At 33.7% G+C, this 24,707-nt stretch overlaps 1 protein-coding gene across 9 annotated transcripts in view; it reads left to right on the forward strand.

Annotated features, from left to right (window-relative positions):
* PCNX1 (pecanex 1) overlaps positions 1-24,707 on the forward strand; it is a 224,864-nt gene that overhangs the window by 85,481 nt on the left and 114,676 nt on the right. For all 9 annotated transcript variants that reach the window (XM_077122888.1, XM_077122886.1, XM_077122884.1 and 6 more), the window contains 4 exons: positions 5,410-5,515; positions 11,430-11,475; positions 11,898-11,987; positions 18,187-19,893. In XM_077122888.1, the coding sequence (XP_076979003.1) occupies positions 5,410-5,515; positions 11,430-11,475; positions 11,898-11,987; positions 18,187-19,893 (1,949 nt within the window). The remainder of the gene's footprint in view (positions 1-5,409; positions 5,516-11,429; positions 11,476-11,897; positions 11,988-18,186; positions 19,894-24,707) is intronic.

The following is a 24,707-nucleotide window of genomic DNA, read 5'->3' on the forward strand; positions in this document are numbered from 1 at the left end:
ATAGGTTATTCTTCATTTTTTTTTTATTAATTAAAAAAAAATTAACTAACACAACATTAGAAATCAATCCATTCTACATATGCAATCAGTAATTCTTAATATCATTACATAGGTGTATGGTCATCATTTCTCAGTACATATGCATCGATTTAGAGAAAGAAATAACACGACAACAGAAAAAGAAATGAAATGATAACACAGAGAGAAAACACAAATAAAAGTAAAAAGTACAAAAATATATAAGAGAAAAAAAAAAAACAAAAAAAAACTATAGCTCAGATGCAGCTTCATTCAGCGTTCCAACATAATTACATTACAATTAGGCAGTATTGTGCTGACCATTTTTTTTTTTTTTTTTTTTTTTAGAAATCATACCATTCTACATATGCAATCAGTAATTCTTAACATCATCACATAGATGCATGATCATCGTTTCTTAGTACATTTGCATCGGTTTAGAAGAACTAGCAATATAACAGAAAAAGATATAGAATGTTAATATAGAAAAAAAAAATAAAAGTACTAATAATAAGAACAAAACAAACAAAGCAAAACAAAACAAAAACCTATAGCTCGGATGCAGCTTCATTCAGTATTTTAACATGATTACTTTGCAATTAGGTATTATTGTGCTGTCCATTTTTGAGTTTTTGTATCTAGTCCTATTGCACAGTCTGTATTCCATCAGCTCCAATTACCCATTATCTTACCCTGTTTCTAACTCCTGCTGAACTCTGTTACCAATGACATATTCCAAGTTTATTCTCGAGTGTCGATTCACATCATTGGGACCATACTATTCTTCATTTTTTATAAAAGATTACAGTTTTGTTTCTTCCTTTCTAGTCCTTATACTTCTTTTACTTTTTTGCTGACTATGACTTCCAGCTATTGAAATAGTATTGGTGGACATCCTTGTCTTTTTTCTTAAACTTGATAATGTTTTTAAGTTTCACCATTAAATAAGATATTTGTTGTAGGTTTTTGTTTTCATCTCATTTTTACCACCCTCCCACTTGTGAATATCACGTTTTGTTCTGAGGAAAAGAAATGAATAAGAAGATAAATACTCTTATTTCCGGAGTCTGTCACTGTGCTTGGTACCTATAGCTGTCAGTTTGTTGCATGTATGAATGAATGTATTAAATCTATTTGAACTTTATGGCTTTCTTTGGCTTCTTTGTGATCTGATACAGCAATTAAAAAATGTCTGTGTTCTTCAGTTTAAATGTTTATCTTAAGAAATTAGTCAAAGTCATTAATATTTGTATTACATTTCTAATGCTTCAGTAGAGGAAATTTGTGCATTGAGTTTTAGAATTTGAATACAAATATTTTGAAGACCATATTTCCTCTGTGTTTCTCTTGGCATTAAGGCTTGGGATATTTTAAACCAAGGTTCAATTTTAAGCTGTAAGCAGGTGAATTTTAGGCTGTGTTTCCTGAGGAGGATTTATTCTGCTAAGGGACTTTGTGTTTCTCTATTCATACTATTATGATCATCATTGTAATCTAGGTTAGATTTGTAAACAATACTATAATGGTGATGAGAAGTTTCTAACAGTTGGTAATACTGATAATCAACAAATTCGTTTGTGAAATCTCCTCTGTAATTCAGATTAGACCCTTGCTTCTTTTCTCCCTTTCCCTGTATCTGGTTGTTGTTTTTTTTTAACAGATGGGGAGTTTAAGGCATAAAGGTAGCGATCCCCTGAATATGGTGTATTGCTTACTGCAGTAGACCACTTTGCCTCTGTGAGAATTGTAAACTACTATACTTTCCAGGTATGTGCTGAAATCTCCGTTGCTGAAAACCTGCAAGTCTTGCTAATAAAGAAAACTTACTTAGCTATTTTATGTGTTCAGATATATTTAGGATGTCTATAGCTTGGCTAAAAATTTTACTTTCAAATTTATGGAGAAGAGAGAGAGATATTTTGCTTGACGATTTTTTTAATAAAAGGAGCTGTTTATTTTTGTCCTTCATCTCTTGATGTTGACCATTGACCATTAGTTCTAGATTGGTGATTCTCAACTGGGGGCGATTTTGTCTCTCAAGGGGCAATTGGTAGTGTCTGGAGTCATTTTTGGTTATCACAACTGGGGGGAGTACTACTGGCACCTAGCGGGCAGAGACCAGGGGTGCTGTTAAACATTCTGTAATGTACAGAATAGCCTTCCACAAAAAAATTATCCTGCCCAAAATATCTATACTGCCAGGGCTCAGAAAGCTTACTCTAGATTGTGACCTTTGCTTTCATTTATGAAGTGGTAAGAGAACCTCATTGCCTATTTGTTGAAAGGAAGTATAGCTTGTTAGAAAGAAGATGGACTTTGGAGTTTTATAGACTTGCAAAATCCTCTCTCATTCCTTGCTGGTTATGAGCTCCTACATTCAGGTGTGTGAAATAAAGAAAAAGAAATAACAGATATCATAGCCTAGGTAAGTATCATTTGTAGCCTCCCCTCCCACCTGTATTCAATGGGTTATTTCTGTAATTTGTGAAAACCTTCTTTAAAACTCTTGAACAGAAATGCTTTCCCCATAATAATTACTAGGAAATGGAATATGCTTTATGATCTTTAATAGCTAATAGCTATACCAGTGACTCAGTTTATGTTTTGCGTTCCTCTTGTTTTTCATTTTTTTCATCCATAAAATGAGGATAATAGTATTTGTATTATAGGCTTTAGAGAAGATTTCATGAGAAAATGCAAATAAAGCATAGAAATGTAATAAATACTCAATAAATATTTGTTTTTATTCATTACTAACAATGATACTTTACATTCACATTGTAATCATTCTGATTTATTATCAGAAGTGACATATACGGCCAGCCAAGATTATTCATCAACTGTACAATTTAATTGGGTGCATCATGTGGTGTGTGAATTATTGTCAATAAATCTGTTGTATATTTGGAGGGGAAAAAAACAAGGCATGATGAGGGTTCTCAGTCCTTTCTCTGGTGTTGTATATTTTGTTCCTTAATTTTTGTCTTGCCCTGCTGTTTTAACTTCCTGTCTGCTAAAACAATTACCATATATTGGGATGGCTTAAACAATGGGAATTTATTGGCTCCCAGTTTTGAGACTAGAGTGAAAAATCAAGGTGGCAGCAAGGTGATGCATTTTTCTCCAAGACTGGCATTCAGGGGCTGGCTGCTGGCAGTTGTTGGCCCTTGGCTTTTTTGTCACATGATAATAATGCACCTAGTGGCTTCTGTCTCGGTCTGACTTCAATCTGCTTATAAAGGACTCCAGTAATCTGTATTAAAGTCCTTCCTGACTTAGTTAGGCCACACCTTATGGAAGTAACATCTTGAAGATACCTTATTTACAATGAATTCACACCCACTAGAATGTGATCCAAGACCTAGAACATGTCTTAACTGGTGTTCATAGCTCAGTCCTCCGCATGTATTTTCTCTGATTTCTGTGGAATCTAAGAGAATGCATTCCAAGTGGAGATAACAGTAATATTGCTTGTTATATTAGTCATCATTAATTCAGTATGGGGATAGCTACCTCTATATATGCACTTAAGATTTTTCCAGTTTAGAAAAATAATTCTCATTCTGGCCTGCATAGCTTGTATGAGTTAAAGCAAAGCAGCCAATAAACTTGAGCATATCCTGTTTTTCTTACACATGGGAATTTATACTCTGAGTTGACTATCACTATGTTCTATTTTATAAATGGATAGCAAGTTAGAAAGCTTTGTTTCCTTAATGGACATTGGGTAGCTAACTAGAGTCAATTGCTCTAGAGTTAGGAACCCATTAAGCAAATTGTCTAGTTATGAAACCATTAATAATAAAAGCACACTAGAATTCAAACTCCTTCCTTAAATGGAAGGTATGGTTGCAAGCAAATTCTTTTTTGTCATTTCTTGCAGCTATCATAATAACCGACCAAAACAGGCTTAAGGAAATTTATGGTTCACATTACTGAAAAGTCTACATGTGAGGGATGGCTTTAGGTGGGGTCAGATGTGGGGCTTCAAATAATTGTTTCATGACCCTGCTTCCCTTCTTTCAGTCAGGTTCTTTCCTTTTCCATTAGTTAGCTTCTTAGACAGGCTGTCTCCTCATGTTTGTAACATGACTGCACAGCTCCAGGCCTTAAGTCTTCACAACATCAAGAGCAGCAGAAATAGAGAACTTGTTGTCTTAACAATAGAACACTCCTGGTTTGATTCGTATTGGCCTGGGTTGGATGATGTCCTTATTCTAGGGCTAAATTCTGTGATCAGGTCTATGGGATATGCACAATGACTTTGTCCAGTAGTGCCTACCCTTAAATATGAGGGTGGAGTCAATATTACTCAAAATTGTGTGAGAGTTTGGGATGAGATGGTTCACCAGAAAAAAATTGAGTTGCTTTTTTTCCCACTAGTAGGTTGAATTAGATGCTGGATGGCAAGATAGTTTATATCCATTATAATGTCCAGCATATATACTAGAACCTTTATTCTGGTAATAATAGCTAAAAAAATTTCTTGCTGTGCTTACTATGTGTGTGTCAGGTAGAATGAATAAAATACTTTTGGCAAAAAAATGAATCTATAATTTTTAGGCCTGAGTTGTTCTAAGAGTTGTCTTCCTTATGAATTTATTAGAGCATTTTTAAGTTTGTTTGTAATTTGGTGTGATCTTTTTCCCCAAATTCTAGGGTTCCTATGAACTTTAAGTATTTTCTCTGTGCTTTCTCAGCTCTTTGACCTTAGCACACTTCTCTTTTTTGTTTTTCTAATACCTGTTGTTACTATATAACATCATTTTACTTTTTTTTTTAACTTAGGCCTTCTAAGTCACTACACACTAATCTAAAATCTTAGGTTTCCAGTTCTGTTAAATAAGTTAGTATCCTTGCTGAATTCTATCAGTTTAAAAAATACAGATTTCTAATAGTGTGACTAGAATAACTGCTCTGTTTCATGTTCTCATCTTCGTGTCATGCTGCTTCGTCAGAATGTATTCTCTGAGAGACATTGGATAGTGTTATATCTCATTAGTTTCTGGGTTTATAATTGACCAATTTCTTTTTGCTCTTGAGAAACAAAAGGCAAAACATTTTTCTATCAGGGTGGTTTGATGACACGTATCATAAAATATTTAGTGTGCTATAATTGTAATTAAGACCAATTTCTAAAGTTGGATTGGGTATAGACAGTGTGGGGTAAGAGTCTGAATATTTTTGAGTAGTGACATGGATATAAAATAGTTTGAATTCTCAGACTTGTAGGTGAAGAATAAGAATTCTGTACTACTTTTCTTTAGCTCTTTGCTCTACTAAAAATTAGAACTTCACAGTTTTATAGAAAAAAGTATAAACACTTAAAAAAATAAGCAGAGAAAATCATTGCTGTCAAAATTATGAATTCCTCTATTTTTCTTCCCACAGTGATCCTGGTGGAGGGATTGAAATGTCTGAGTTCATTCGAGAAGCCACACCCCCAGTGGGTTGCAGTTCAAGAAATTCCTATGCTGGTCTAGATCCAGGCAATCAGGTAGGAAGCTGTGCTATTCTGTTTTTATTCTATGTTGCCTTTTTCCCTCCTCCATGGTGGTCCCAGGTATTCACATTTCTGTAACAGTCAGTTGATGTTTGGATTTATCTTTCTGGTCTATCATTTCTTATGGCTCATTAATAATATCTTTTATTGCTATTCTTTTTTTTTTTTTCCCTCATCTTCAGAGGGACATTTTATTCCATGATTGCCAAGAGCCACCTTTTGATGTTTGGTAAATAAAATACCAGATTATTCCCTCACAGTCAGACAACCAGTCAAGTTCCTGTTTAAGGTCAGCCAATTTCAGAGTCCAAAAAAAATGATTTTTTATAGTCTTACTGTTTACCTCACATGAAATTAAAATGTCATAAATTTTGCTTTTTAAGCAAATTTTTTTCTTCAAAATAAATCCTTGTGATTTTTAGATCAGGGTTTGAGGCATGAGAATGGAAAATTGGGTAATGTGGGGGGGTGAGTGTGGGAGGTTAGATCACATTTAAGCAATTAAGTTAAATTGTCGTTCATTCCCATGATCATAATTTGCTGGGTTTTGCTGTATGCTCATCATTTCAAATCCAAAGCAAATACACATATCAAGCAATGTTTTCTCACAAATCTTATTTTTAACTGACATTTCACATTAAGTACATTTTTGCTGAGCATGTACTACATGCTTATTGCTTGGGAATCTAGTTTTGGTCAAGGCAGTGTGGGCAGTGTCCTCATGACCTTGAGCTCCTAGCTTGTGCTGTCTCGTTTCCCGTCACACCATCCCTGTTGGAGAGGTATGGTTGGTTGTGTATGGTTATCTCTACCTTACACATGGCAAAGAAATTAAGTAACTTGCTCAGAATCTTACAGTGCTCAAGATGTTATAGTAGACCTAGAAGTAGAATACAAATCTGCTTCTGCCAATTTGCTGTCTTCCTTCTGTGTAACTTTAACTTAAAATGTAACTCTGAAAATATTATCATCTCAAAACGTGACTGAGATAGCCTGCTGTACTTTCATTCTGTCTACTCTTGGCTGGGCTTTGCTGCTACACTTCTCTTATTCATGCTAAATTAACGCCCTTATTGAATTCTTCTCATGAACTTTTTTCAAGCATCTCCTATGCTAACCAGCACCCCAGTTAATCTTGCTCACCTTCTCAGCAAGCAGTTTTCCCAGCTAGAATACAATTCTTTAAGCCTAGGATAGTAAACTTTGTGAGAAAAGTTAAAGGTCTTCTCATAATAATATTTTAGATTGCTGAGTTTTACTGTCATCCTTTTGGCCCCTTTATTGTATAGAAGAAAATAGCTGATTTATATCCAGGGCAAGGCTGACGTCCACGTCATGATTCTCTGTTCATTCTTCCTGTGTTACACTGTCCTATTTGTGGGTTCAAACTTCTTTTCCCTCCTCTGCCTCTTTTCTACTCCAGAGAGAGACTTAGTCTCTTTATTTTCAAAACTAACCCTAACTCTTGCTCTAACTATTCCCCATTCCTCAAGATTTTCAAGGTCCTTATTGTGTTACTCCTTTATCTTGCGAATGGGGGACTTATATATTTATTTAGACTTATCTTTTGATGTGTGATGATTTGTAGCAGTTCATAAGTTTCTACAAAGTAGATTTTCTTCTCTTTTCCACTGCCTATTATACTGCCTTGTGCATAGTAGACTTTTAATTAATGATTGCTAATTATTTTTGTCTGTATAGATAATAGAACTTTAGTGCTACAATCAGAAATGACTCCTCATTTAACAAATGAATGAGTAGCAGACCTAGTTGTCCTTACTATCCCATAGTATTTTACTCTTCTGCATTGTTAGCCCTTCACTATCTATGAGCAGTATTATAAAAAGACACCATCTCTATAAATCAAAACGTAAAAAGTTTCATTTTCTAACGTATTAAATAGGAGATTTGTCACTATTTGAGTTGCATTTCATGATTTAAATTTTAAGTAGATGAATTTTTAGTAATAGTTTTATTTGTGATTGAGTATAGTTTAAAACAAGTAAGTCCTTAAACCTGTCTTTCTATAATAAGCAGATGCAGTAGGAAATGATGTCTGAGTTTAAAAAACGACATTGTGGAGGGTGGGTCACAGTGGCTCAGCAGATAGAGTTCTTGCCTGCTGTGTTGGAGACCCGGTTCGATTCCCAGTGCCTGCCCAGGGAAAAAAAACAAAAACAAAACAAAAACAAAACAGAAAAACAACATTGTGGAGAAGGGTTGAGATATGTCATCTTAATTAGGATGATACCTCCACTTTTTTTTTTATAAGTTTAAGTTTTTACTTAAAACAGTGCTACTATCCTTAGTCCTTTTTTTATTGGCCTTGTGTTTTTCTCAGTCTCTTTTTAGACAATGAAATTACTTAATCCTTAAACATGGTTATGTGTTTTATATGCTTAATTAATCCTGTCCTCTTTTACTGATAAATGTAGGAAATGTCAAATTACCCCAGAGAATAAGCCTGTATTTTTCCAAAGATCTTATGGAAAGCTATGCTTTTTTCCATTTCCTCAGTGAAACAGTTGAAAGGGCACACCAGTGGCCAGCCACCTTTGGAGGCTCTCTGCCTTTGGCATCATGTCTTTTGGAGCTTACCCTACTTGCTTAGGGAGAAGTCCCATCTTGAATGTAATTAAAGCGTAGGTACATAAATATGTATATCATATCTATATTTGTTTTCCTTAAAATAGTAACTCTTGAATATTTTGCGAATATTGGAGGCAATTGAGCTATTTGGATTTTGGTGTTTTACTTTATGCTGTTTATAACAAAATAAATGGTTAGCATAATTACTGCTACACTTTAGAAGTGATGAAGATTAGAGACAGGCTTTTTGTGTGTATTACTGATAAAGACATATAGTTGTGTCTTGTACATATTTTATTACCTAGCATTTATCATATACTATCATAATTGTTTGCTCATATAGATGATTCTATGCTAGATAATGAACTCCTTGAACACAGTGGCCATTTCTTAGTGATTATCATCTTTTCCATCTTCGATTTTTACTCTTTCCCCTTCCTTCCTCTACTTTCCATTTCCTCTTTTCTTTTACTTTCCATTTCCTTTTTTCTTTTTCTCATCCTCACTTTTTTTTTTCCACTTGTCTTCAAAATTATAGTTCTTATAGTATTCAAGGCATTTTACTTGTCCTGGGGTGCTGAGTGGGTGTTACTCAAAGAGTTTGTAGATGTGATAAGTAATCAGAATTACAGAGATGGTAGATGTTACCAAGGAAATATGAGCGCAAGATACAAAGTAATAATTGCCATAGAATTGGTATAGAAAAAGGGCTAATGATTTCAGAGGAGAAAATAATTACCTCTAGTTAAAGAGACAAGGCTTCATGGAGGAGGTGGCCTTGCCTAATCTCTAGTTGGAAATAACATCTTTCTTTTCTGGCATTCGTAATCTTTCCTAGACATTATCTATGGCACTTATCAAAGAGAAGAAACACTAGACTGTTTTAGTTTATGCAAAACACTTAAGAACTTCAGCTCCATATATATAAAGACACATTTATATTTTCCCTTAGTTTTTTCCTTTTCTAAATGTGTGCATTTTTAGAAAATTTCACAAATAAGAGTAAGGAAAAAGAACATAAAAATCATACATAATGCCATAATACAAATTTTTTTGATCTATTGGGATGATGGTTTGCATACTCTTTGGAACTTGATTCTCTTTACGGAATGTATCATGAATGTATATTTTCATGTTGTGTACTCCCATCAGTGAAAGAAAAAATTGTCACTAAGTGTTTTTCTACAGTGACGTATTGGAGAATATGCTGCATTCTTTTATTTGCACATACCATAGTTTATATAGTCAATCCCCTATTGTTTCACGTATATATATAATTATTGATGTCCAGTCATGATTCTTTTACTTTCCTGATGGGCAGGTGGGGAATTTAATTAAGACAGAAAAGCATGAGGAATGAAATATAATCATCCATTTTATCAATTAATAATGCATTTGTCAGCAAGTTATAAAATACTCAATAGTGACTTAAAGAAATAGAAGTTATTTTATTAACTATAAGTATAGAGGTAGTTGGTATGGCATTTGTTCAGCAGCTTAATAATATCAGAGCTTTTGGGTTAGCATTTCCACATTTCTCTTGACTTTTCCTTCAAGGTTATAGGATGAGTATAGTAATTTGAATCAGGACCCTGTTGATTAATGAGAAGAAGGCAATAGTGAGGGGCAGGAATTCTCTTTCTTCTCAGACATTGAGAAAATCTTTCCCTGTAGCCCTTCAGTCTACGTCTATGTGTATTCAGTCAAGTCTCCCATACATTCATTATCCAGGACTGGGTCATAAATCTGCCTTGAGACTAAGGACTGTGCCTATTTCTTATAGATCAAAAGATGTATGCCCAATATCTGAATATAATGGAAAGGCTATTAAGGAAATAAAAAGGGAACACTTTGACTTAACATTGTAACATCAAGTAAGCATTGATGCCATACTCCTATTCACTTTTTCAAAAAGTTGAAGTTCCTAGAGGGTGTGTATAGAGCAGTGTATTTTTGTTTGTTTTAAATTTCTGTCTGGGAAATACATGTTTATTATTCTAATATAAAAATAACATGTTAGTTCTATAACTTTTCTAGAGGGAATGATAAGAATGGAATTTTCTTTTGCAATAAAATGCTCTTTAACTTATTTCTTTCTCACTAATTGCACTGCCTTTTATGGTTAGTTGAGAGCAGAAATCAGGAAAAACTACAAGAGTCAAGTTTAATAAACAGTTCAGAAATATTGCAAAGCTTATTTTTTATTGACTACATCAAGAAGATATCAGTAATTTCAGCCTGTTTATTTTTATTTACTTTTTAGTATCATAAAACTTATATACAGAATAGTGTGCACATCTTTAGTATACAGCTTGATAAATTTTTGCATATGTTTGCATTCATGTAATTGCCTTCTAGAGCAAGAAAGCTCATCATACCTCTTCAAAGTCAATATTAACCTATATTTTAAGCAGTTTTTGTATTGTATACTCTTGTTAAATTGAATTAATGAACATCTTGGTAGAATATAAAGTATTGTATGACTGCTCTCAATATTATTCTAAGATGCTGAATTTGCATGACTTCATTTTTCTTCTTTGAATCCCTTGAAAATGGGCTATAGTAACTGTTAGTAAAACTTGTTGATTTAGTAACTGTCCAATTATTATTGGTTGTCTTAATGTGTTCATGGAATTTATGATATTATTTGTATGATTGTTATGGTGGTATGATAAATGATGGCTGTGAAATTTTAGGGAAGTGTCGTCCGTCTTGAGTATAAGCACTAAGAATTCAGCTATCAGATTTTAGTTTTCTCTTTATAGTTTGTGCTAAAAATTCAATTTTTGTGTGTGGGTGCTTTAGCTACATATGTTAAATATGTTATAGCAGTTTACAAAGAAATACTTTTTTTTTTGTCTGGAACTCAGGAAACTGCATATTGAAACACTTAACAACTTGAGAGCAAGTTTAGGTTGTACTTTGTAGCATATATTAATATATTTTGTCCTCCAAACCTTCCTTTTATGTACTCTGAGAACTCTAAATTTATTTTAGATAGACTCAACACATGGGTTTGCTTTTGTTATGAGACGCGATAATAATTTTATATATGAGACAGGCTGCTTAAGCTTGAAAACATCTTGTCCTGGGAGCATACAGATGGATTCAGTATCTCAGTACATCCATAATATATATGCAAACAGCTTGTGTGGTTCTGATATAATATGCCTAAAGGCTACCTTTTCATGTTGATAGAAGTGAGTGTAATAACATGTTTTGATAATATAATATTGTTTGATAATCTTGCTAGTCTATATAGATAGTGCATATAGCTAGAATTTTAATTAGTTTTATTTACTTCATGTCATGTTTTCAGATTGGATCTGGTTCCTCTCGTCTTGGAACAGCAGCAACTATTAAAGGTAGACATGCTCTAACTTGAAAGTTGCCTCTAACTTTCCATTTCATTTTTGGTTATAATAAAGATAACCGAGTATCGTACATTCAAATCTAATAAATCATTCCTGAAATTGTGTAGATAAAATTATGTGTCTTATATTAAATAATACTTGATTTAAATTGTGTTCCCCCTTCATCACATTGTGAAGTTTTCCATATTATGTGGTTTTAAGTGCTATGGGAATAATTACGTGGTCTTATGAAAGCCTGTGATACTTCCTGGTAAATACAGTGCATTTTCTGTTATTGTAACTGTTAATATACCAAAATTGCTTTAGTTTATATATACCTGCCATACTCCTTTGATGTCCTTCCTTGGTTATTCTACATTATATAGCCTTGACTTTTAATAAAATGTCCTCACATGTTTCTCTTAACTTTGTAGGAGATACGGACACTGCTAAAACTTCTGATGATATCAGTTTAAGTCTGGGCCAGAGTTCTAGTCTTTGTAAGGAAGGAAGTGAAGAACAAGGTAAAAACATTGTACTTCCTGTTACATTATATGTTATTGTGACCAGAGTGAATTTGTGGAATATTCCACTCATATTTTGGCAATTTTTAATAATTTAATGTGGTGTTTTAAAGAAATATTAAAATACCGTTACTGACTGGGTCAATAGTTATATATACAGTGTTATAAGTGTGTTTAGCATATTGGAATTCACCTATACATGCTTTTTCAAATAAACATGGAGAAGGAAATTTTATGAGTACATGCTGCAGAATGCATGTGAGATGGGAGATAAGATGCTGCTCCTGTTTTAGTCAGAACATCTTGTCCTGCTTAGCGATAATTTAGTGAAAATAATAAAACTCATATTTTCCATTCAGAATGACCGTTGAATGTCAGCTGCTTCATCACTTGCCCTGCTGAAAAAACAATATGCTATAGCAGAATCATAACTTGCTGTGTTTGATTTACCGAGTATCTGTATGTTTGCTTCATCTTGGTACTTTCTTGTACCAAAGTTTTAATTGAAATTTTGTCTGTATGTGTGTTTTCTCCTTTCGTGACTTCACTATAATGAGTACTTTGATTTTATAGAATTCTCTGTTTTCTAAGAACCACTACATTTCATATTTGATTCTTTACTTACAAACATGAAAGGACAGATATATCATCCCTATCTCCAAATGGAGATTATCCAAGGTTTCATAATCAAAGGCCAAAAATTGGCTTAGAAACCTGTTTCAACTCTGTTATTTTTATTAGCCCATGGGTCATGTTTTGTTGGATGGTAGGCTGCTAAATTGCCTGTACTTAATTATAAAACTTATTTATGAAGTTACACATAGAACTTCATAAATCACATTTGAACACTAAACCACATAGAACATAGAACACTAAACCACATTTGCCCATTAATTTAATATTTACCCATGTCCAATTCTTATAAATATATTTTATTCCTGGTACTTGGAATTTTAAGTTTATCATTACAGCACTCTGCTTTTTTGTATTGTACTGACCTGTCATTGTTCATTTGGTTTTGTGGACTACCCTCCCACTTATATCCTATTACTCAACCCAAATCCTCTAAAATACTGTATGGTATGGCAACTAGTTTTTTAAATATTAAAGATGAATTAATTGCTTTGAAAATTTCAGCACCCTTCTCTGTAATATGTAATCATCAAAGTGTATCAGAAACGATCTAGGTAATCATCTTAGAGGGGCTGGTGCACTACATTTAGGGATCACATATTATTTTCTCTTGTTTTTGTCTAGAAAATGCCACTTTCCAGCAACGATTTTGTATTTTAGCAGGTTGGAAATGATATACACAAATATACCCTTGCACATACACATGAGCATAGACAATGATGCCTGACACCACTGAATGCCTTCTGTTGTCTAGCTCGGGGTTTAGCAGACTTCCAAAAAGGGACAGATAGTAAATATTTTAGAATTTGTAGGCCATATGGTCTCTCTTGAAACTATTTAACTCTGCCATTGTAGTGTGAAAGCAGCCATGAGTAATAATCAAACCAGTGGGCGTGGGTGGTTTACAGTAAAACTTTATTTCGAAAACCAGGGCCATTCCATCGTTTTGGTCCTCTTCTAAGCATTTTATGTGCATTCACCCAGTTAGTCTTCACTACAAGCATTTGAAGTCATTACCATTATTATTCTCACTTAACAGATAAGCATATCATGGCTTCGAGAGAAGCTATGAGAAGCTAGCCTAAAGTAATAGACCTATAATTCAACCCTAGTTTCTAATCATGCTTTTAATCACTATCCTATACTACTTTAGTACAGTTTTATGACTTCACATAACATCTTTTCATTCAACAAATATAATTGAGTTTTGTACCCATATGTACCTAGCACTGCTCTAAGTACTGGAAAGAAATCAGTGAACAAACAAAAATTTCTGCCCTCATGTCTTCCATACTATGATGGAATCATACTTGTGTAAATCAAACTTAGATGCAGTAAGTTTGATTTACTTAGAGACTGAATATAGGTAAGGACAGGGGAGAGTAATTTTAAATACAGTGATTGAGGGAAAGCTTCAGTTAAAGTGACGACCTGAACTAGGTGAGGTAATTAGTCATCAGAATTTTGGGGGGAAAAGGGGACTCCATGCCTAGGGAACAGCCAGGACAAAGGCCCCAAGAAAGGAACATATTTGTCAGGTGTGAGAAATAGTTTGACTGGTGCAGAGTGAGAAAGGACCAAATTATATAGGTTCTTGTAAAACATGTTAGACAGTGGTTTTAATTCTGAGTGAGATGAGGAACCATTAAAGGGTTTTGAGTAGAAGAGTATTATGATCTTTATATTTTAACAAAATCACTCTGGCTCCTGTGTTGAAAATATAGTAAAAGGAGGCAAAGATTGAAGCAGGGAGCTCAGTTAAGAAATCATTGCAGTAATGCAGAACAGAGGTGATGGTAGCACAGATCATGGTAATGGGAAGTTATCTGACTTTGTGTGTGTGTGTGTATGTGAACGTATACTAATGAGATAGGTTGGATATAACATGAGGAAATAGTATTCATAAATAATTCTAAGGTTTTAGAGTAAAGCAACGAGAGGGATGAAGTCCCCCATAACTTAAAGGGAGAAGACTGTAGAGGAGCAGATGTGGGGTTGGGGAGAGATGGTGGGTAAGATACAGAGTTCAGTTTGGGGCTTTTTAGTTTTGAGGTGCTGTTAGACATCTAAACAGCAATAATGAGAAGTTAGTCTGGATTTCAGGTGAGGTCTGGATTGGAGCTTTAAACTCAAGAGTTGTCAGTGTATAACTACTAAATGAGTCCCCCAAAATTCATTGTCATATGTGGAGTTAGGGTTATTATGAAGTTCATCAATTAACTGGGGAAGCCTGCATGGTTAGCTGGCTTAGCATTTAGGTGGTCTGATAACCTGATCCAAATCCTTCTTGGTCCTCGCTGAGGTTTGGCACCATCTAGTGGCGATTGTTTATTCTGGCTTGAATATCTATTGGAACCCTTTGTTTTCCTCAGTGACATTTCATTAATTGATTAGCTGTTAGCTGATTCATTTGTACCTTTTTTTTCAACATGATTCAGAAAGATTGGGAGAAACCTGAGAATGTGGGAATATATCATCTGTTTTTTCACTTCTGAGAAGGGTTTATCCGCAGCCTCACTCATGTCTACCCTACTTAACATCAGAACTTCGTTGGGTCCCCATATGAGTCTAGAGGTGGGCAGCGGATGGAGGAACTAGTTACAGGTATTTCTAGATTTTGGGTATCGTGGCACGAGAGGACTGGATGTGTTCAAAAGAAGGAGTATAGATAGAAGAGCTTTAGTTTTCTGTCAGTACCTAAGAGAACAATTTGGATTTTGTAAGAGAAATAACAGCATATTTGAGTACTGATGAGAATGATCAAGTAGAGGGGAGGAAAATGCTTTTTTTTATATATATGAAAGTAGTATGTGTTTATTTTAGAAAATATAGTTAAGTATGGAAGATGAAAATAAAGATAATTCACCCTTCTGCCACTAAGAATTTAGTTGATATTTGTTTTAGTATATGACTTTTTTTATTGTGCTGTAACCCCTGTACCATAAAATTTGCCCTTTTAAAGTGTACAATTCAATGGTTCTTAGAATATTCATCAGATGAAACAATCATAACCACTAATTCCAGAATATTTTCATCACCTCAAAAAGAAACCTGTAGTGATTAGCAGTTATTCCCCTTTCCCTTAATGCCTAACAACCATAATCTACTTTCTGTTTCTGTGGATTTGTCTTTCATGGGTATTTCATATTAATGGAACTATAAAATATGTGTCCTTTTGTGTTTGTCTGCTTTCACTTAGTATAATATTTTAAAGTTTCTTCTGTATTGCAGCATGTATCACTGCTTCTTTCCCAAATATGGTGTGTCACTTTTAGAACACATACAAACATACACACATGTACACATCTGTTAACTTTCTTGGAACTGTAATCATACTTTTTATATAGGTCTAGCCTTTTCACTTAAATGTTTTCTCATATTACTATGTTCTTTGAAAATATTTTCAGGGCCTATATGACGCTATTTAATAAACAACACTTTAATCAACCATTTTTATTGAACATTATTATGTCTTTGTTTTGATAACTTTTATAACAATGTGAGATGAACAACTTTGTGCTAAAACCTTGTATACATTTATCTGATTTTATTCTTTAATGACAATTTCAAAAAACAGATTATAGATAACTGATTCAAGAGTAAGAACATTTTTTCAGGTGTTTGACTATATTGCCTGGTTGTTTTATAGAAAGTAACAGTTTGCATCACCATAAGCAGTATGTGAGCATGCTTTTTTTTTATCCTAAATGGTGCTGATAACAATCATTGAAAAAGAACTTAGAATAAAAATAATATATCTCTGTGCTGATTTGAGTTTCTTAACTTTGATGGAATCTTTGAATATATTGGTAAAACAGATCTACTTGGCATTTTCCTAAAAACCAGGTAAATCTTCCTGGCAGAATTAAAAATTTTATGGCATATCTGCTTAGGAACTTGAAAAAAATACATTATTAAAGTAATTTTGACTGTGTCTTTTAAAATGAAAAACTTATTCCTTCCTGCCTTACTAGCACCTTGGAAGGGAGCTGGTTTTGATATTTAGCAGTTTTTTTAAAGTCCTTTGTCTAGCTAGAATTAGTGTTTTCAGCACTTGCTCACAGTTGATAAGTTTTTGTTCTATAAAATTCATTTACTTGAAGTGTGAATGTCATACCATTCCACAATTGCTTACTAGGGCTATGTATTGTGAGTGTTTAGAAATACAACTAAATAATTTAATAAAAAAAGAAAGTAAACACCATGGTAACTTTTAAATTTTGGTACTTACAGAATACAAGAACCCAAGCTTTAGGGGTCAAATGATAAAAAATATGGATTTTACTTATGTTGAAAGCCCAATAGAGATAATTTATAAATCGCTGTTTATATGGTACATTTTAGAAACTACCTCTACGTTTTAAATTATTTAGATCAATTCTAGATTTAGATTTTTTTGTAAGTACATAAATCTTTATAATAACTTGTTCTTATTTTAATGTTGGTGGGGAATGTATGCCTTTTTTTATTGAATTTTATTGTGGAAACTTAACTTACTACGGCATCTAACACTATCGTTATACTTTGTCTATGCAGTTATGACAAATAAGATATTTTTTCTTTTTGTTGAACTAACTGCAGATTCAACCATCTTTGTCTGTCAAAATGTATATAAAAGGTCAGCTTTTGTGCAGTTCGATTGTCAAGCTATATTCCAAGATAAATTACAATGTAGGTAGGTAGGTAGATGGATTTACTTATACTTATATTCATATTCATATTTGTATCTATACTTATATATACAGTGACTTAAATCATTAGTCACTGCCCTAAATGGAGGATAAAAGGGATGCTCTTATACATACAAGGGATATATATTTTTTCTTTTAGTGGAGCATTTTGTAATCGCTACATACAGTTATGAAAAAGAAAATGCAACATTTTGCCCCCCCAAAAAATTATTGTATTTTTTTTAACCATTATGAACAGCAAGGTGTCTTACATATTATATCTTTGGGCATTGATTGCTCAGCCTTTTTTTTTCTCTTTCAGATTACACTATGTTTTTGATGATCTGTAAAATAATTAGTTTTTTGAAAATAATTTTAATATTTGAATGTTAGTGAGATAAAATGATAGCTACCATTAATTGTGCTAAGCACTGTGCTAGGCAATAAATGTTTTTAACCCAATTATTCCTCTTTACTGTCCAGTAAAGTTGATACCACATTTGACATGTGAGGAAATGAGGCTCTGAAAGGTAACCCAAGGTTACCCAGTTAGTAAGTTAGAAACAGAATTCATGTAGAAATCCAGGTTTATTTAAAATATAATCCTCTGTTGCCTCTTATCTTATTGTTGATAGTCTATAGAACCTTTTTTGAGACCAGTTGAAGAACTCAAAGATTTGGAAGTTCAGTTCATTCCATCAGTAGAATGGTTTCTTTGTTTGGCTGTGAAATATAAATCAGCTCTTTGGAATGACTGACCAACTATTATTTAGTGAACTGCTTTAGAAATTGTTTATACTTGGTTTACTGTGCGTTGTAAATTCCTTCCATTGTTAAACAGTAGAAAAACAGATCATAGATTTGTGTTAACGTTTCCAAATATGTGTTTGAAACAGATTTGGCAGCCGATCGGAAGCTCTTCCGTCTGGTCTCCAATGACTCCTTCGTCTCTATTCAGCCTTCCTTATCCTCTTGTGGACAGGACTTACCAAGGGACTTCAGTGACAAAGTGAGCCTGCCAAGTCATAGCCACCACCACCATGTTGATCAGTCTCTGTCTAGTGCCTGTGACACAGAAGTGGCTTCTCTTGTACCTTTACATTCACACTCTTACAGGAAAGATCACCGGCCACGAGGTGTACCACGGACTTCTAGCTCTGCTGTGGCTTTCCCAGACACTTCCATGAATGACTTCCCTCTCTATCAGCAAAGACGTGGGCTAGATCCAGTTAGTGAGTTAGAATCTTCCAAGCCTCATTCTGGATCCAAAGAATCCTTGGTGGACAATTCTTGTTTATCTGGGGAATTTCAGCTTGTTGGTGACGTGAAAAACAGCACTTCTCAGCCACCCACAAAAAGTGGGAAGAGCAAACCTTTGAAAGCAGACAAAAGCATGGACAGCTTGAGGAGCCTGAGCACACGGAGTAGTGGGTCAACAGAAAGCTATTGTAGTGGAACAGACCGTGACACTAACAGTACTGTCAGCAGCTATAAAAGTGAACAGACCAGCTCAACTCACATAGAGACCATTTTGTCAGAGCATGAGGAGTCTCCTAAAGTCGTAAAAAAAAGTTGTAGGAAAAAAGAGTGCTGTGTTGACCCAGAGGAAAAGAGTAGTTGTACCAGTGACAAAAGGACTAATAGTGAAAAGACTGCCTTGGAAGTTAGTTCAAATAGTGCAGTTCAAGAAGCCAAGGATTCTAATATCTCTGATGATATGCATAATCCAAGAGGTCTCAGCACCTCTGCATCTGAAGAAGCCAATAAAAATCCCCATGCAAATGAATTTGTGTCCCAGGGGGACAGACCGCTTGGAAACACTGCTGAAAGCAAAGAGGAGCAGAGTTATAAGACACCTGTTTCAGTGGATTCAAAAATTTGTAAAGATGTTGGTGGAAAGCAGAAGGAAGGGGATGTACGACCTAAGTCCTCTAGTTTAATCCACCGGACAGCCTCTGCCCACAAGCCGGGCAGGAGACGGACAGGAAAAAAACGGGCCAGCAGTTTTGATGCAAGTCGACATAGGGACTATGTTTCTTTTCGAGGTGTTTCTGGTACCAAACCACATAGTGCTATATTTTGTCATGATGAGGACTCAAGTGATCAAAGTGACTTGAGTAGAACGTCAAGCATTCAATCTGCTCACCAATTCAGCAGTGATAGCTCTTCTAGCACCACTTCTCACTCATGTCAGTCTCCTGAGGGCAGATATAGTGCTCTAAAGACCAAACACATCCATAAAGAAAGGGGCACAGACTCTGAACACACACACAAGGCTCATTTGGGTCCTGAAGGAACTGGTAAAAAGCGGGCAACACGACGGACTTCCAACACCAATAGTGCCAAGACTCGTGCCCGAGTGTTGAGCCTGGACAGTGGCACAGTAGCATGTCTGAATGACTCAAATAGACTCATGGCGCCTGAAAGTATAAAACCATTAACCACTTCAAAATCAGATCTTGAGGCCAAAGAGGGAGAGGTGCTAGATGAGCTATCTTTATTGGGAAGGGCTTCCCAGTTAGAGACAGTCACTCGATCTAGGAGTAGCTTGCCAAACCAGGTTGCATTTCCCGAAGGGGAAGAGCAGGATGCGGTCAGTGGAGGTAAGTCAACTACGAAAGAAGAGATTTTGCTATGAGTCACTGCAATTTTTAGTACTATTGATTAGAATAGTAGTTATTAAAATATGCTTTGGGTTAAAATATGCTTTGTGTTAATATTTCCCTTTCCACAGTATAATTAAAATAATTAAACTTTCTTCCAAGAAAGGAGATTTTATCCTAGAAAAGGTTTTGGTATAAACACCAAGAAAGTTGTATTATTTGACTATCGCATTTAGTTCTTGGTGGATGGATGGAAACAGTTGCTACCTGTTAAAATGTTTTGCCAGTAATAGCAAAAATGAGTCCCCTTCCTTCTTTGCAGAACAATTGCAGCAAAAAAAAAAAAAGTAGAATTATATGAGAGTACCAAACCATTATTAAGTCATCTCTTACACAGTCTGTACCACTGAACTATCAGTATTAAATAATTCAACCTGTTATCTAAGACTTTTCCAAATATTACTTTGGCTCTGATTATATACTTTGTAAACTTATGGCTCTTTTTGAATGTTTGTTTTTATTTCTTGCTTAATCAACTTTCAGACATTAAGAATATTTTATTTGGGGTGAATCTTTTCACTTTTTTTAAAAACAATTTATTAAACTGAGGCTTATGTTTTATATTGGCAATTAGTATTCAGTAATGGATTATGAGGCTTCCTATGATAACAATGAGGATACTATAAAGTAATGGCTTATTTATTTCTGATTTGTGGGGAATCCTGCATAAATTTCAATAGGTGACTATATTCTGCCAGTGTACGTTGGCCTTTTTGTTTCTTTCAGAGTTGTTTTTTCCCCCTTGCTATTTCTTCCTGTCCAGAAGAATTTGTTTATTCTGTTCTGGTTATTATAGAATCTAGTTCTTGAATAGAATCAGAAGAATTAAGTCTTCTGTTGCTAGCATCTTAGCTTTTTTATCCTTCCCACAGGTGCCATTGTTTAAGCTTATATCTTTAGTTTTCAAGTTGATAGTCTCTTTATAGAAGGTAAGCTGGATTGTGTTTGTGCAAAAATTCTGAAACACAAGGAACATACTTTTTCTTTCAAAAAATACATGGAAGTCCATACTGTGGTAAATATTCTCTGTGTTTTGGTATAATAATGTTCAGTTTCTTTATAAAAGGTAAGCTGGATTTGTGTTTGTGCAAAAATTCTGAAACACAAGGAACATACTTTTTCTTTCAAAAAATACATAGAAGTCCATATTGTGGTAAATATTCTCTTTGTTTTGGTGTAGTTTCTAACAGATTAATCTCTAATGAAAATACAAAGAAATCGTCTTTAGACAAAGAAAGAAGTAGTGTATCAAACTTAAATTTTTAGAACTGAGTGTATCAGAGTGTATCTGAAGTGATTACAAATAATCATTTGGTGACAATATAGTAATTAAATCTCCTTGAGTCTTTGACCTGGATATTACATTTTTTTTTTTATAAAAAGCCTCAAATGCTTTTACTGATTTCTCATATAAATGTTATTAGATGTCTTTACAATATGCAAGAAAACCACTGGGTTTAAAAGCATAGATTGATTTTTAAAGTATTTATCAAAATAAATTTTAAGAGTTAGCATGCTATTATAGAAAATTATTGCCATTCTAAATATTCTGGAAAGCTAAATAACTGAAGAATGTGTAAATCAGTAATAATAAATTTTGACATCTTTGTAGTAAAAAAATATCATTTCCTTTTCTTGGGGAGTGTAGGGTGTTTTATTTTTTTTTTTTAAGGAGAGTTTATATGAGAAGTATTATTTACTTCTCAGTGCAGTTCTTTGACTATTGTAAGCACTCATTTTTTCAGGCTCCAGCTTTTCTTCATTGTTGTTGGTGTTATTTTCTTTTAAAGGTGATTGAATATGAAAAAGAAAACTAAAAATTTCTGTCCACTTTGATTGAAGAAATATAATAATCTGTGGGCTCTTGAAAATCACTTTTTGCCAAAGGAAGGCATTACAGGGGTTGTTTATTTGAACTTTGTTGTATTTAGAATGAAAAATAATATCAAGACCAGACCATTTAAATATGTTAGGGGTTTGAACTTTTTTGAAGACTGAAGGTAGTGGGAAGAAGTTAGTTTTGGTTCTCATTATTTAAAAATTACAAAGAATCTCAAATACTTGATACAGATATTTATATATATTAGCATTAGTTGTTATAGTCCTGTCTGCCAATTTAAGAGAAGTGTTTCTGGGCTACCTGTTCTACCTTATGTACTGTTCTCCTGAAATGTGTCAACAAAACAGAGGATACTACTTGACCATTAATATTTGTGTATATAAACCATAAGTAGATTTTATCCTAATGAATTTGGAGGTGTTAATGAGTTCTCCAACGATTTCTTTTTATTTTACTTTTCAGGCAAATCGTGATGGTAGTGTGGAGGAAAGGGATTTAGGAAAAGCGCTTTAAAATATTAAGATAAAATACTCTAAAATAAGTAATCTGGTTTAGTGGAGACATTCGTAATTGTTAATATAGGAGCTTCAGTGAAGTGCCTCTAGGCAAGCTAATTGCCTTCTTTAAGCCGCAGCTTCCTCATCTTAACATGAATATGATAACTGACTCTATTTGTAGGGTTGTTGTGAGGATTAAATGAGTTAATACATGTAAAATGGTTAGAGTAGTTCCTGGCACATACTAAAAGCTTAATAAATGCTAATAGTAGTATAAAATTAAAATAGAAGAAAATGATTAAATGTAGAAATATGTGAGAGGTATTCTAATTGTGCAATTGTGAATTTAGTAATACTAAAAATAAAAAATAGCTGAAATCCTAATTCGTGTATAATACTAAAAGAAAAACATTTTTATTAGTGTGTAATATTTTGGTAATTTGTATTTTGACCTTATTTTAACAGCAATATGTTATATAACTGATTTTTTGGTATTTAGTCACATAACAAGTGATTATTTTCATAGGGCATCTCGTCATTTATTAAGCATGATTAAAATAGGATTTCATCAATAATCTCTGGAATTGCTTAGGCAGGAAAAAAGTTTTAAGCTCAAACGAAGGCATTTTCTATTGGTGACCACTTACCTTTACATTTAATTTTTCTTTATAATTTTATAAAGCATATCTTTAATAATTTATGTCTAATATTGGAAGAATAAAAAATTATAGGCAAGTTTTATATAATGGAAAAATGTCCTGTTTTTTCTAACCTGTATTACGTTTTAAAAAATCATTTTTTTTGGACCATTTAAACTTGCCTGCATGATTAATTAATATTATTATAGCTATTTTTTGCACCAGGTATCAGATTTTAAAGAACACCCTGAGTGGAACGGTTTATGTTTGCTCTATTTTCTTTGTATCTTTTTCTGAATTTCTTAACCTCTATTTCTCCATTTGAGAAAATTATTTTAAATACAGTGTTTGGCTCATTCGACCCTATGATAATGTGTTAAGAAAATCTTTTGTGAAGGAAATATTACTTTATCTAAAGAAAGGCTGAATCTTCTGGATAAACAGTTTGAGGGCTTTTGCTCTACATATAAATAGAAGATTTGGTATTTTGAACCCAAATATCATTGAAAATTAGAAAGAAAAGGCAAAGACCACTGAACCGACAAATGTAAATGAAAGCTTTTGTACTTTACTAATAAGTGTAATTTTCTGGTTTCCTAGTTTACATGGTAAGTTAGAAGAAACAAATTAGTGGAAGAGGAGGGGTGCTTGTAGAGACTTAAGCAGTGACAGCAGAAGAAAAATACAGGTAATGAAGGAGCTGGAATAACTTTTTTTCCCCTTGTCTGTATTAGAGCTGTACCCTATGCACTGGACTCTAGTCCAGATAAAGATATTTTGTATAAGTAGCACATTCCCAGTGGAGCATGGTTTAGTCTTTTTTCATTGGGACCACAAATTATAGCATAGTGTTGTCAGTTCAATGTGTAATTCTAGCTTATGTTAAAATAATTACTATGGTAAACATCGAAAAACAATGATAATAATAATAATAACATTGGTGTGGGGTTATTAAGTGAAGGGGCAGACTGTTTTTAATATTAATAGTGGTCAACGATATCTTGGTAGCATAATTTTAAAAAGCTATATTATGGTGTAATGTAGTTGTAAATGTAATATGGGTGATCCTGATTCTTTAAGAAAATATTATGTTTTGTTTATACTGTGAAGAAAGCCTAGACATAAAATAGCACAGAATGCTCATTAAATGTAGTAAAACAGGTTTTGGTGCTTCAGTTACTTGAAAACTTGCTTCTTTAAGAACAGCTTCAAGAAAGAGGTATTTTATTGATGATGTGTAAGTAAGTAGGTAGAATGCTCAAAATCTGCTCATGCCTAATTTAGTGAGAAGGAGTATATACTGTAGTATTTTTCTTTCTCATAGTGGGGGTTCTGGATAAGAATCATATACTTAACTTTTTCACACTCACTCTGAGTACTGACCGAATACTCTGGCAAAACATTAAATTAAATGACAAGTCATTAATATTGATGCATAATATTTCTTTCAGAATTGTTTTGCAATCTGTACCTCAATTTCTTCATATTATATGGCAGTAGTAATAACTGTTTGGGCATGTCTCATGGTTAATTATCAATCTAATAAGCTTAAACCTAATGACTGCTTTGTGAAATGCAGTTTCATTATGTAAACTAAGACATTGATGCCTTTTAATCATTTGTAAGGAAGTTTTCCTTTTTAAATATATATCACTTCAAAATGTGCTCTTCACTAGTGAACCCCTTATTAGGTGAAGCTCCTGAAAATAAATGTAAAACTGGGTCTGAGTGCAGTTTTCTGGTAGGGGTTCAAGACGTTCAGTAACTTTCAGCCAGTTC

Source organism: Tamandua tetradactyla, chromosome 12 (genome assembly GCF_023851605.1).
Source record: "Tamandua tetradactyla isolate mTamTet1 chromosome 12, mTamTet1.pri, whole genome shotgun sequence".
NCBI classification, from domain to species: Eukaryota; Metazoa; Chordata; class Mammalia; order Pilosa; family Myrmecophagidae; genus Tamandua; species Tamandua tetradactyla.